The following is a 15,760-nucleotide window of genomic DNA, read 5'->3' on the forward strand; positions in this document are numbered from 1 at the left end:
CACCAAGCCTCCTCCGCCATTCAACAAGATCGTGATTGATCTGTCTTAGGCCTGAACTCCTCCTTTGAGCCAGCCCCTCATAGCCATCGACTCCTGGATATTTCAATAATTTATCTCCCTCCTCTTTGAATACTTTCAGTGATCTTGCCTCAGATTGTTTAGGGTGGAAAATTCCAGACATTCACTATCCTTTGGGAGAAGAAATTCCTTTGCATCTCAGCTTTAAATGAAAGGTACAGAATAAGGGGATGATATCCCGTGGTTCTAGATTTTTCACTGGTGGAAACATCATATCAACATTGACCTTGGTAAGCCCCCTCACAATCTTATACATTTCAGCAAGATTACCCCTCATTCTTCTAAAGCCTAATGAATAAAGGCCTGACCTGTTTAGACAGTTTCAATAAGTCAAAACCTTCATATCAGGAATCAGCCTTTTGAACAGGCACCGATGCCAGTATATCCTTTATAAGTATGTGGACCAAAATTGTGCGCAGCACTCCAGGTACAGCCTCAGCGACAACATCCTGCTCAACTGTAACTAAACTTCACTTTTTTAAACTCCCAACTCCCTAGCAGTAAAGGCCAAAATTCCAATTGCCACCTTAATTACTTGCTGCACACGTGTGTGAACATTTTGTGTTTCATGCACAAGAACACCGAGATCCCCCTGCACTGCACTTCTTTGGAATCTCTCTTCATTTAAATAATTTCTGTCTTTTGATTCTTCCCACCAAAGTGCGTGACCTGATACTTTCCTTCATTAATTGTCATCTGCCAAGTTTTTGCCCACTGATGCAACTTATATATATCTCCTCGCAGATTCTTTGTCCTCATCACAACATGTGATGCAATCTTGGATTTGCAAACTTTTCAGAGGTGAGAATTCCAGCTCTGAGCCACGGGTAATACTCGCTATAACTGAATACTGTTTTCGCAGAACTAAATTTAATTCATTTCTGAAGTTCTGTCTTTTGTTTGTAATGTCTTTTTGCCAAAATTTTAGGCATGATGGACAATGATGTCTTAAACTAGAATTTTTGTCCAAGTAATAGCTCACTTATTAATCTTCTGATGACATTTTCATTGATCAATGAGATCAACATCATTCCCTTGTTCAAAAAAGGGAATAGGGATAACCCCAGAAATTACAGGCCAGTTAGTCTTAGGTCAGTGGTGCGCAAATTGTTGGAACGGGCTCTGAGAGATAGGATTTATGATCACTTGGATAGGCACAGTTTGATTCGTGATAGTCAGCATGGATTTGTGAGGGGTAGATCATGCCTCACAAACCTTAATGAATTCTTTGAAGAGGTGACCAAACACGTGGATGAAGGTAGAGCAGTGAATGTTGTATACATGGATTTAAGTAAGGCGTTTGATAAGGTTCCCCATGGTAGGCTCATGCAGAAAGTAAGGAGGCATGGGATAGGGGGAAATATGGCAGATTGGATTCAGAATTGGCTGACCGTTAGAAGACAAAGGGTGATAGTGGACGGAAAATATTCAACATGGTGCTCAGTTACGAGTGGTGTACCACAAGGATCTGTTCTGGGTCCTCTTCTATTTGTGATCTTTGTAAATGATTCGGATGTAGGAGTGGAAGGGTGGATTAATAAGTTCGCGGATGATACGAAGGTGGGTCGAGTTGTGGATAGTGTGGAGGGCTGTTCTAGGTTACAAAGGGACATTGATAGGATGCAGAGCTGGGCTGAGAAATGGCAGATGGAGTTTAACCCTGAAAAGTGTGAGGTGATTCATTTTGGAAGGACAAACTTGAAAGCAGAATACAGGGCTAACGGAAAGATTCTTGGCAGTGTGGAGGAGCAGAGGGATCTTGGGGTTCATGTCCAGAGTTCCCTGAAAGCTGCCACCCAGGTGGATAGAGTTGTTAAGAAGGCGTATGGTGCGTTAGCTTTCATTAATAGAGGGATTGAGTTCAAGAGCCGTGAAGTTATGCGCCAGCTATATAAAACCCTGGTTCGGTCACATCTGGAGTATTGTGTCCAGTTCTGGTCGGCTCGTTACAGAAAGATGTGGAAGCATTGGAAAAGGTGCAGAGGAGATTTACCAGGATGTTGCTTGGAACGGAGGGAAGGTCTTACGAGGAAAGGTTGAGAGAGCTAGGGCTTTTGTCCTTAGAACGACGAAGGTTGAGAGATGACTTGATAGAGATGTACAAGATGATTAGAGGTATAGATAGAGTGGACAGCCAGAGACTTTTTCCTAGGGTGGAGGTAGTTATTACGAGGGGGCATAGTTTTAAAGTGAGTGGAGGTAGATATAGGGGAGATGTCAGAGGTAGGTTCTTTACTCAGATAGTGGTTGAGGTGTGGAATGCATTGCCGGAGAGGGTAGTGGAGTCGGCCTCATTAGGGGCATTTAAGCGGCTATTAGATAGGCATATGGATGATAGTACAAAGTAGGGCTGGAGGCTAGATCGACCTTAGGTTTAGGGTAAAAGTTCAGCACAACATCGTGGGCCAAAGGGCCTGTACTGTGCTGTACTGTTCTGTGTTCTATTAAGACAAAGATTCTAGAATATCAAGAAGGAAAGGGAGCTGAATGTTAACGTGCATTAGTCTCCTGCACCATTTTGTGGTAAATAGGAGTCACCATAAGAGTTGGTTTGCTTGCCCTGATGATCAGGAAATCATGATAAAGGGAAGGTTGGCTTCTATTGGCCAGACTTCCAACACAACACTACAGTTTTGTTCAAATTTTAGGTGAAAATGCTGTTTGTTTAAAAAGCTAGAGATTTAAATGCTCAAATCGTGATGTACCTTGGTGAAGACTATTTTATGTTAATCTCTAGGGAAAAAAAATTTGAAAGACATTTGCTTATTCAGTAAATAACTAAAAATGAAGCGACTTCTGTTTTAGTAGGTAGAAATTCTTAAGAAGGAGGCTACAGTACCTCAGCTGCGATTTAGCTGGGAGGTTTCTTATCCTTGAGTCAGAGGGTTGTGGATTCAAGTTCCACATCAGACGTAGGAACACAAAAATCTAGGATACACTGTAGTGCCCTAAAGATCCCTAGGCATTGTTTGAAGAAAAGCCAGGATGTTATGCTTGATACGTTCCAATCAATACCTCTAAATCAGCATCGATAAAACAATTCATCCAATCATTATTGTATTTTGTGGGAGCTTGCTTTGCACAAATTGGCTATATTGTTTTCCATTGCTAATGATCATGTTAAAATGCTGAGGATGTATTATTTTTCATTGAAGTTTCAAGAAAATAACTAAATTATTTGACATGCAAAATGTGCCATTGACTTTCCAGGCATTTGATTTTTGGTATGTTATGTAGCTTGACAATTTGCCTTTGCGAAAAATGAGCAGCTTACTCTGCTACCTAATAACACTTTACAAAGTAGTGCATGGCTATAGGTAGTACCAGAGTTGGTTAAACATCTGAAACATTCTTTTGTCAGAAGTGTTTACTTTAATAAACAACATTAAAAAGCTATCTCATGTTTAGAGTGATACAAGTAGAAGAGTTTAATTTATTATCTATCCAGTGTGAGTGTGCTGCATTGCCAACGAAGCTATTGTTTTGAATTATTCTTTTATCTGTGGCTCCATTTCTCTTTTGGTGGATGTTTGAAGAAACAGTCCTGGTACTAGTTTAAGAAGAGTCAGACATTTTTCTGGTATCCTAGCCAAAAATAACCACCTTAACCAACTTCAGCAAAAATCAAATCACATGGCCTTCCATCTCACTATGCTTTGTGGGATGTTACTATGCATAGAATGGCAATTCAATTCATCTACATAGGTCACTGCATTTCAAATTAATTTGTATGAGTATCTTTATGAATTGGTGTGAAAGATGTAGTATGATGTTACGTGAAAGCAATTCTGTTTCTTTGTCCTTTTTCTTTTAGGAAGATTTTTCCTGCAATTTTGGCAAAATTTTATGAAAAGCAGATTGTAATAAGTGTGCCCAAAACATGAAACTGGCCCCAGGCATACAACATAAATCCACTGAACAAGTTTTTATTTAAATTAGATTGTAATTGATTCACAAAGGCTTACAACAATAAAGTCAATTTTGTGACTATGTAGTTAGATAAGTACTGTGCAATAAATAACTTGCTACTTCTGAATAATATATTATGATTACAGTGACCAATCTAATGTGATGGGTTTTCATTAAAGCATGATCTTGTATTTCTTTCCTAAACAGAGGAAGAGTTGAGGAAGCTTAGGGAAGAGACAAATGCTGAAACTCTTAAGCAAGAACTAGAAAAGGAAAAATTGAAGCGAATAGAGCTGGAACAAAAAATCTCTGATGTGATCAAAACCAGGTAAAATTGATACAGAGCTAACTGAGGTTCCATTTCTGTAGATGCCTGAAGAATACATCAAATCTGCTTAAAAATATTAGATACTCCAAATGGGTAATAACTGTGTAATGTAAGTTAGGGGTGTGATGTGTGACGTCCTAGTAGCAAGTAACTCTATAGTTGACTATTAATACACTCTTTTTAATGCAAGCATTAAAAGTAGTGTGAACCTTATTTCTGTGAAATATTGCATGCTATTGATATATCAAATGCAAATTTCAGTGACTAAAAGCACACAATATTCAAGTCATACAGTAAAAATGAATTATGAAATCATAGGAGTGAAATGATCATTTAAGTCACTAAGTATAGTGATATACTATTTATTTTGCAGACACTTTTTGTTTGATAATTTGCAGAATTAGCTTAAATAGAAGATGGCTACAGTTTGCCACTGTCTTGAAAGAAAAATGCCTGAGTATCTAAATCTTTTTGCTAATTATGTTGCTGAAACTAGTTGCATGCCAGTTGGCATCTGTGGCACAATATTGTTTTCATTGGTAATTTTAATGCAACTTTGCAAACATGGACTATATCCCACAACAACCTCTTATAGAACATAGAACATAGAACTGTACAGCACAGTACAGGCCCTTCGGCCCACGATGTTGTGCTGAACTTTTACCCTAAACCTAAGGTCGATCTAGCCTCCAGCCCTACCTTATACTATCATCCATATGCCTATCTAATAGCCGCTTAAATGCCCCTAATGAGGCCGACTCCACTACCCTCTCCGGCAATGCATTCCACGCCCCAACCACTATCTGAGTAAAGAACCTACCTCTGACATCTCCCCTATATCTACCTCCACTCACTTTAAAACTATGCCCCCTCGTAATAGCTACCTCCACCCTAGGAAAATGTCTCTGGCTGTCCACTCTATCTATACCTCTGATCACTTTGTACGCCTCTATCAAGTCACCTCTCTTCCTTTGTCGTTCTAAAGAGAAAAGCCCTAGCTCTCTCAACCTTTCCTCGTAAGACCTTCCCTCCATTCCAAGCAATATCCTGGTAAATCTCCTCTGCACCTTTTCCAACGTTTCCACATCTTTCCTGCAATGAGGCAACTAGAACTGGACACAATACTCCAGATGTGGCCGAACCAGGTTTTTGGATAGCTGGAGCATAACTTCTTGAACTCAATCCCTCTATTAATGAAAGCTAACGCACCATACGCCTTCTTAACAACTCTATCCACCTGGGTGGCAGCTTTCAGGGAATCGTGGACATGAACCCCAAGATATATTTGTTTAAAAATGGGAACAACATTGATGCATCATTTATGGAATGGTTCTGGTTTTGTTATTGAAGCATTTGTTCTTCGTGTTAGGACTACAGTACCACGAAATGTGAAATATTTAGCCACTGAGAAATAGTAAACTCTGATCACACCATGCTGAAAGTTGAAATTCCTTCAGAAAATTCTCTGTTTTTTGCTGGTATTGTGCTAATTCATATAAAAACCCTTCTGGAGTAATCAAGAAATATTTCATTCCATGTACACCAGTGACCTATCAGACAAGACGTATGTACTGAGGTAGAAGCAAATTATTTCAGAAGCTGGAATCTGTACTGAAAACAAAAAATGCTGGATATCACAGCAGGTCAGGTAGCATCCATGGAGAGGAAGCAAGCTAACGTTTCGAGTCCAGATGACTCCTCATCAGAGCTGAAGTGAGCTCACTTCATGTTAGCTCTGATGAAGGGTTACCTAGACTTGAGAGGTTAGCCTGCTTTCTGTCCATGGATGCTGCCTGACCGCTGTGATCTCCAGCTGAGGTGTTTGGTATAGGAATGAACAATCCTGATTGATTATTTGCTGTAAGCAGGCTATGAAAATTTGAATTAAATAAATTTGATCTGTTAAAATAATTAAATTTTAGATATTTTATAGTATTTAACTATTTGTCTAACTTGTGAAATGTATGTCAGCATTTTCTTGTGTTTTCATCCTTTTTTAAAGAGGTGAAGACTCTTCAAGTCAGCAATCTTTGAAAGTTCAGACTTCAGTAAATGGAACAGGTAATTAACATTGGTGATTTCCGAGGACAGTTCAATGTTAAGCACAAAAGAATAAATGTTGTACATTCGAGCAATATTAAAGGTCTTAATTTAGTGTATCCTTAAAAATTTTTAATGTTAAGTGAGAGGTCATAGTGGAGTTTCCACAGTATTGGTGTAGTGGGTAGATACTGACCTTTTACTTCTGAATGGGTTGAAAACTTGTTTGGATGTAAATTTTGCATATGAAATGAGTTTGAGCAATCTTCACTGAATTCATTTGAAGATTACACCCCTTTTTATAAAACTACCCACTGTTGGCCACTATCTTCTTTTGTTGCTACTGAATTAGCAATATACTAAGTGGAAAGATGTTGCAAGGGTGCATTTCGGGAGAATCTTCTTTGAGCCTAAGCTAGAATCCAAAGATGTGCAGGTTAGGTGGGTTAGCCATGCTAAATTGCCCTGTTGTGTCCAGGAATGTGCTAGGTGGATTATGCAGGGTTACGGGAATAGGGTGGGGCTGATGGTTCTGGGTGGGATGCTGTTTGGCGGGTTGGCGCAGACTCAATAGGCAAATAGCTTCTATCTGCACTGTGTGGATTCTGTGATCCTGGAGTGCATTCTTGGGACAGTATGGAGGGGCATTATTCTCCTCTCATGTGCAATATTGAAAGTCCTTGATGCTGATTTTGGCTGTGCAGAAATTAAAAGAGAAAGTTTGATTTTGTGGAATAAATGTCCAAATCCTTTTTCATCACAGAATTTCCAAATGTTTTTGTGAACAAAAATGTTCAATAAACATTAGAAATGAATGATTTCACAAACACAGCATTTCATTTGGTCAATTAAAAGTTTCAAAAATCGACTCTAATAGCACGTTTTTCTATGAAAACTGTTGAGTTTAAGTATCATCAATTTAAGTGTCAGTTTATGTTTTATGGACAAAGATTGTTATTATGAAAAAATTATTCACAAAATACCATCTTTCAATCTGAGTACAGAGATGAGGATTCTCTTCTTTCACAGGATTGTAAGTCTGGAATTCTTTATCATGGAGTGCTGTAGAGGCTGGATCTTTACTGCATTCAAAGCATTAGTAGATAAGATTTTCAACCGGTAAGGGAGTCAGGCATTATGGAGAAAAGGTAGGAAAGTAGAGTTGACAAGTCTCAGATCAACCACAGTCTCCCTGTATGAGAGAGCACGTTCAATGAGCTGAATTGTCTGTTTTTGCCACAATATCTTATGGTCTTATAAATTAAATCATTAATTCACTAGTTCAACATGAAAATATTGACTTGCAGATGAGTTAAAGAGTTATATCTCTTAAAATATAAATCTGTAAGCTCTATTGTGCACTTTACAATCCAGATTTCAGTTTTATGATTTATATAAAAACTATTTGCTTGTGCTTTCTAACTGTCCCATTTTTATCATACAGTGAACTTACAATTCCCTTGTCATGCATTGTTGATTAATTCAAATAAAACAGCAGCACATTGTAACTGAAAATGTAGTGAATGCACAAGTATCTAAAGAAATACTGATGAGAATACTATCAAGAACTTATAAAAATTACAAATCTTTCATGGGCTTTGTTATTAATTGTAGATATAGATCTTCCAGATGGGTATTAATTGCACAATAGATTGTAGCCCAAGGCAGCTGGGTGGATGCATTCGAAGTAAATTATATTAAACCAATAAAGGCAGTATTCTAATTAAATAGCTCTAAGTATTTTTTGAAAACGTTTTTACCTGTAACTTTCCCCCTTTTAGCCTGCTAACGAAGGGCTCAAATTAAGGTTTGTAACTTATCCAGAAAAATGTATACTTCACGAATAACATAATTAAATTTAACACTAAAATGGTCTCTCTGTCTTGAGTATTTTTTCAATTGAAGACCCCAACCCAACCACGTTGTAAAGCTTGGACTTGCAGTTGAAACTTTTTCCCAGAACTCTCACTGTGCATGCCATTCACTCAGTTCCTAGTCTGAGCATGTGCAACATTACTTAGCATGCAACATACTTCACTGTAATTGCTAAGGTCCGTGTATTTTTGTTCAAACAAGATTTTAAGGTTCTTAAGTTTATCTGATTGAATCAAAAGCCTGCTAGTAAGTTAGTTTTAGTTGCTTTATTTAGACAATGATTCCTATTTAAAGTAATGTTTACCACTGAGACTGATGTGATCTGTAGTCTTTTAAGCTTTTTGTTTTGAAATTAAAATATAAATTGAATATTGTTTACACAGAATATTTCATATTTTAGGGAGATATGTACTCCTTTCCAAGTGTAGATATTGGAATCCATATACTATATGGCCAAAAACATAGATTTTTCATTTTTGATTTTCCAGTCACTGGGACAGGGTGAGATGCATCCAAAGATTTTGAAGGAAATGAGAGTAGATCTTGCAGGGGCACTGGCCACAGTCTTTCAGCTTTATTTACTCTTAGGAGAGCTGTCAAAAGACTGTAAAATTGTGGCCTTGTTAAGAAAGGTTGTAAAGATAAGCCCAGCAATTACTGATCAGCCAGTGTAAATTCAGTGGTGGGATAGATTCTAGATGCAATTCTTGGGAATAAAATTAGAAGTTACATGGGAAAACGTGGATGATTAGGAACAGCCAGCATGGATTTCTAAAGGGAAAATTATTTTAAATTAATTTGCTGGGCTTTTTTGAAAAGGTGACGGAAAGGCTTGATGAGGGTAATATGGATAATGCAGTGTACATGGACTTTCAGAAGGTGTTTGATGCATTACCACCTCAACAGACTTGTCAAGAAAGTTCCAGGTCGTGGAATAAGAGAGGCAATAGCAACATTGATACAAAGCTGGTTGAGTGACGGGAAATAATGAGTGATGGTCAATGAGTATTTTTTGGGCTGGAGAAATGTTTGTAGTAGAATTCCTCAAGGGTCAATATTGGGACCATTGCTTTTCCTGATATATATTAATGATCTAGATCTTGGTGTGCAGAGGGCAATTTCAAAGCTTGCAGATGACTGAACATTTGGAAGAATTGTAAACTGTGTGAGGAGGACAATGTAGAACTCCAGAAGAACATAGATGAGTTGGTGGGGTGGGCGGTAGGTGGCAGATGCATTTCAATGCAGAGAAGTATGAGGTAATGAATTTTGTTAGGAAGGACATTGTTTTTCAATATAAAATAGTGGGTACAGTTCTAAGGATAGTGCAGTAGCATAGGTTCTTGGTATGTATGTGCATGGATCATTGAAAATGGCAAACGGGTAGAGAGAGCAGTAAGTAAAACATACAGTATCCTCAGCTTTATTAATAGGGGCATAAAAGACAAGAGCAAGGAGGTGATGTTGAACTTGTATAAGATACTTATTAGACCTGTGTACAGATACGGGTACGACGTTATAGGAAGGATGTGAACATATTGAAGAATGTGCAGAAGTTTACAAGAAAGAAGCAGTTTACAAGAATGGTTCCAGGGATGAGGAACGTTAGTTATGAGGATAGATTGATGAAGTGGGGACAGTTCTGCTTGGAGAGAAGAAGGCTAAAAGGAGATCTGATAATGGTTTCAAAATCGCGGATAGGCTAGAATGAGTGGATAGGGAAAACTGTTCATGAGCAGTAAGCATGGGTGAAGTGAAGTGAAGAAAACATTTTTACTCAGTAGTAAGGGAATGGAATGAACTGTCTGGTCGAGTGTTGGAAGCAGGATCAGTTGAAGTATTTAGGAGTATATTGGATGATTATTTGGATAAAAATAGTGTGCAAAGTTTTTGGGGGGATAAAGCTGGAGACTGACAATAGATAATGTTGCTAATTTAACAAGTCAATGCAGGCATAATTGGCCAAATAGCCTCATACAGTGCCATAACACTTCTGTGATTCTGCAATTTCTGTCTTACTTCAAGTCTCCGTAAACTATTGGTAGTGCCTCAATTTCTATTTCCCTTCTTGTTTCAAACCATTCTATTTTCTCGTAATAAATCTTATTGCCAATGTTTATTCATGATTATTGACTTGATCTCATCAGTGAAGATGGTAATCACTCTTTGTTTACTTCTATGTGTTTTTAATAATGAATCATTTCCTACGTGTCTTTCAGATAGAGAGGCAGTAAATCTGTAGGGATAGCAAAATCATCAAAGAAAATAGCTTCTCTTTTTAAAATTAACCAAGTGAATGAATTACACACCTGACTTCATGCACACAGCTGAGGAAAATGTTATACCCAATGTGTTATTTTATGGGGGAAATGACAAGGTGAGTTGATCATTATACCTACCTTTGAACCAGGAGGCCTGGGTTCAGGACTCTGCAGCTCCAAAGCTATGTCATAACATCACTGAACAGTTGATCTGAAAATATCTCTACTGACATTAACATTGGAAATGAGTTTTTAAGCTGCAAGCATGGATTTCAAAAATTCCCCTCTTCACCACCTACCCATGATGATGAAATTGTGGCCAGAAACTTGTGCTTCTGGAGATAGTGAGTTTAGAGGTGGGAAGCCCAATTAATTAGGTAGGGTGGTGATATACCTGAACCCCACCTCCATCGAAATTAAGTTCGGGTAGGAATGTCCATGGTTGACTTACCGATACCTCTTCCAGTTGAGGCCCTTAAATGGTCCTTAATTGGCCACTTAAGGGTCTCAACTTGCTGCCCCACTGCTATTAATTCAACTGCAGTGAGCTGTTTTCCATGCAGTTTGTCTGTTGTTGTTGTTGTTTATTTGTGTGTGTAAGACTCATTATAGTTTTGGCACATATATAGACAAAATAACTGAATTTCAGAAGTTAAACATGAGCTGCTAATTGACATCAAGGCAGATTTTGACTGAAAATCAGGTTGAGGAATCCAAGTTAAGTTGATGTCAGTGGGAATTGGGGCAAGATGTTACAATTATTAGTGTCACAGCTGTAACAAAGATAGAAGATTATGATTGCTGAAGTCAATCATCTCAGTCCCAGAACATAGCTGCAGGAGCACCTCAGGGTAGTGTCTTAGTCGAAGTCATCATCAGCTGCTTTATCAATGAATTCTCCTTCATTATAAAAGTTCCAAAGTGGGAATGTTCTCTGGTCAAGTGCAGTGTTCAGTTTCATTCGTCAAATGAAACAGTACATGCCCACATGCAACAAGACCAGGACAACATTCAGGTGTGGCCTGATACACAGCAAGTAATATTCACACATGTAACAAAATGACGATCCCCATCAAGAGGGAACTTAACAGTCTCCTTTTGACATTTCATTTGCATTACCATCACTGAATCACCTGCTGTCAACTTCTAGGGATTAACCACTGAGCAGAAACTGAACTGGATCAGCCACATAAATACTGTGGCTACAAGAGCAGCTCAGAAACTTGGAATTCTTGTTGGACAAGTTTTGAAGAGTGAGGCAATAAGGCGCATGTCAGGAGTACAGTCAGATAATTTTTACTTGCCTGGATGGACGTAGCTCTGACAACACTTGAGAAGCTCAATACCATCCAGAACAAAGCATCTTGATTGATTAAGCAGCTCACGAATCACCTTAAATATATGCTTTATTCAGCACTGGTACAGACAAGCAGCCACGTGCATCACCTGCAAGACGGACCGCAAAAACACTAGGTGTCTTGAGATAGCACCTTTCAAATCAGTGTCCTCTACCACCTAGGAAAACATGGATAGCAAGCCCATGGGAAAACCACCAGTGGCAATTACCCATCCAAGTTACATATTTCTTAGTCAGGATGATGTATGTGCCTTCACAGTCACTGGGTCAAAATCCTGGAACTCACTTCTAATCAGTACTGTTTGTCTGCCTTTACCACAGGGACTGCAACAGTTCAAAACAATGGCCCGTGAGCACCCAAGTTCTCAAATGCAGTTAGGGATGGTAAATAAATGCTGCCCAAGATAATCACATTGTATGAACAAGAATGTATGATAAAATCAGTTATCTTGACAAGCTGGCTGCAGATCAAGGAAATTCTGAATTCGATGTATTGGATTAATCCATGTTAAAACAGTGGGAATCTCATCGGCTGGTGAGCAAGTGAGAGACCTCTCTTAAGGGAGGTCTGCCAAATACGAATGAATCATTGGCAATATTACCAATGGGCCTTCACCGGAAATTGTATACCCCAGGGTCCAACTTGCACAAAATGAGAGCTGCCAGCCTGAGGCCAGCAGCTCTTCCAATCAGGCATCGAGTAACACAGTGCTTCTGTGGAATCCAAACTAAACATTATTGAGCAGGTTATTGGTAAATAAGTGTGATTTTGTACCACTGGTAATGATACCTTTCATTGCTTTGTTAATGTTTGAGAGTCGTCTACTGGAGTGATAATTCATCACATTGGATTTGACCTGCATTAGTAGGCAGGAAATACCTTGCCAAATTTCCACGTTGTTAAGTTGATGCCTGTATTGTAACTGGACCCGGGCGAGCAACTTGGTAAGAGTATCTCTAGTTTTGGAGAACAAGTCTTCAGCACTACAACAGGAATGCTGTTGATACCTATACCCTTTGCCGTTTTCATTGTTTCTAGCTGTTTGTTGATAACATGGAGTGAATCATCTATGATAGTAGGGATCTCGGGACGAGGCAGAGATGGTTCATCCACTCAGCATTTCGGACTGAAGATGGCTGTCTTTTTGCTGATTTACTGGTTATCACTATCACTGAAAATTAGAATGTTTGTGGAGCCTATTCCCTCTCATTAATTATTTAATTGTCTGCCTCAATGCATGACTGGATACAAAGGTCTGCAATGATTTGATCTGATTTTTTGATTATGAGATTGTTAAGCCCTCTCTAGAGTATGCTGCTTTAATTCTTTGGTATGCTTGTACTCCTTTGTAACACCGGTTCTCCCACGACTGGCCATAAACCCACTGTTTTCGATATGTTCCTGACATGGGCAACTTAGTCAATGGTGATGCTTCCAAACCATCTTTGGCTGGGAGACTTCACGTTGAGAATAGCTTCCATTGTGTTGTGTGGCACTATCACTGTGCTAAATGAGACAGACTTCAAACAGATCTAGCAACTCAGGTCTGGACAGCCAAGAGGTGCTATGGGAAATCAACAGCACAATTGTACTCCAGCATTATCTGCAACTTCATGGCCTGGCCTATACCCTACTCAACCATTGCTATCAAATCAAGGAATCAATCCTGGTTCAATGGAGAGTATAGGAGCAGCGTCAGGCATACCTATAAATTAGGCGTTAACTGGTTAAGCTACCAAACAGGGCTACTTGCATGCCAAACAGCATAAGCATCAAGTGTAGAAGGAGTTAAGTGAACCCACTATCAATGGATCAGATCTAAGTTCTGCAGTCCTGCCACGTCCAGTCATGAATGGTGGTGCACAATTAAACAACTTAGTGGAGGAGGAGGCTCCACAAATATCTCCATCCTCAATGATGAAAGAGCCCAAGAAAACGGTGGAAAAAATAAGGCCGAAGCATTCTCGGCAATATTCAGCTAGAAGTGCCAAGTGGATGACCCATCTTGGCCTCCTCCAGTGGTCCCCAGCATTACAGATACCAGTCTTCAGCAAATTCAGTTCGCTCCATGTGACATCAGGAAGCGGTTGGAAGCACTGGATTCTGCGAAGGCTATGGGCCCTGACAATATTGCAGCAATAGTACTGAAGACTTGTGCTTCAGAACTTGCCGTTTACCTTGCCAAACTCTTCCAGTACAGTTACAACACGGCATCTACCCAACAATGTGGAAAATTGCCCAGGTATGTCCTGCACACAAAAAGCGGGATAAATCCGACCCATGCAATTACTGCTCCATCAATCTGTTCTTGATCATTAGTGAAGTGATGAAAGTGTCATCAACAATGCTATCAAGCAGCACCTGCTCAACAATAATCTGCTCAGTGACGTCCAATTTGGGTTTCACCTGGACCACTCACCTCTTGACCTCATTACAGCCTTGGTTGAAACATGCATAAAAGAGCTGAAGGTGAGGTGAGTGTCACAGCCCTTGACTTCGAGCTCACACTTGACCGAGTGTGCCATCAAAGAGCCCTAACAAACCTGGAATCGATGGGTATCAGGGGACAAACTTTCTGCCAGTTGGAGTCATACCTGGCACAAAGGAAGATTTGATTTGATTTTTGTTACATGTACCTAAGTACAATGAAAAGCTTTGTTTGCAAGCAGTACAGGTAGACTGTAGTAAGCAAGGACATTCAGATCATAGGATGAATAAAGACTTGGACAGAGTAAGGCATACAGGTCACACTGCACAGGACGTGCGCCAGGCAAGTTCAGCATTATTTGCAGTTAGAGAGTCCATTCATCAGTCTAATAAAAGCAGGGAAGAAGCTGTTCTTGAACCTGTTGGTGCATATGTTCAAGTTTTTCTATCTTCTGCCTGACGCAAGGGGTTTTAGGAGAGCATTACTGGTGTGGGATGGATCTTTGATGATGTTGTCTATCCATGGCAATGACACGTATAAATGAAGTCCATGGATGGGAGGTTGTATTCCGTGATGGTCTGGGCTGTGCACACAACCTTTTGTAGTTTCTTACAGTATTGGACAGAGCAGTTTTCGTACCAGGCTGTTATGCACCCAGATTGTACGATTTCTGTGGTACATCTGTAAAGGTTGGTGAGGGTCTTTATGGACATGCCAAATTTCCTAAACTGTCTGAGGAAGAAGAGGCATTGTTGTGCCTTCTTGACTGAAGCATCTACACGCGACATCCAGAACAGGTTGTTGGTTATTGCCATTCCTAAGAACTTGATGCTTGGTTGTGGTTGTTGGAGGTCAGTCATCTCAGCTCCAGGACATTTCTGCAGGAGTTCCTCAGGGTAGTGTCCTAAGCCCACTATCTTCAGCTACTTCATCAGTGACCTTCCCTCCATGATAAGGTCAGAAGTCGGGACGTTCACCGTGATTGCACAATGTTCACCTCCATTTGCTACTCCTCAGATATTGAAGTAGTCCATATTCAAATGCAACAAGGTCTGGACAATATCCGTGGTTGGGCTGTTAAGTGGCAAGTAACACTCACATCACACAAATGCTAGACAATGATCATCTCCAATAAGAGGTGATCTAGCCACTAGCCTTGACATTCAACGGGTTACCATTACTGAATCCCCCACTTTTAACATCCTTGACCAGAAACTGCACTGGACTCACCACATAAACAGTGGGTATAAGAGCAGGTCAGATTAGGAATACTGTGGCGAGTAATTCACCTCTGGATTCTCCAAAGCTTGTCCACCATCTACAAGGCAGAGGTCAGGAATTCTCCCTACTTGCCTGGATGGGTGCAGCTCCAACAACAGTCAAGAAGCTTGACATCATTCAGGAAAAAGCAGGCCATTTGATTGGCACCACATCCACTTCCTCCACCAGCAATGTTCAGTAGCAGCATTGCGTATTATCTGCA

General features: G+C 39.7%; 1 protein-coding gene across 1 annotated transcript in view; it reads left to right on the forward strand.

Annotated features, from left to right (window-relative positions):
* The window catches only part of gramd4a (GRAM domain containing 4a), a 146,768-nt gene that overhangs the window by 77,881 nt on the left and 53,127 nt on the right, over positions 1-15,760 (forward strand). Inside the window, exons 3-4 of the mRNA XM_020518497.2 lie at positions 4,195-4,315; positions 6,318-6,376. Coding sequence (XP_020374086.2) covers positions 4,195-4,315; positions 6,318-6,376 — 180 coding nt within the window. The remainder of the gene's footprint in view (positions 1-4,194; positions 4,316-6,317; positions 6,377-15,760) is intronic.

The sequence above is a fragment of the Rhincodon typus genome, chromosome 22 (assembly GCF_021869965.1).
Source record: "Rhincodon typus isolate 14 chromosome 22, sRhiTyp1.1, whole genome shotgun sequence".
In the NCBI taxonomy this organism is placed as follows: domain Eukaryota; kingdom Metazoa; phylum Chordata; class Chondrichthyes; order Orectolobiformes; family Rhincodontidae; genus Rhincodon; species Rhincodon typus.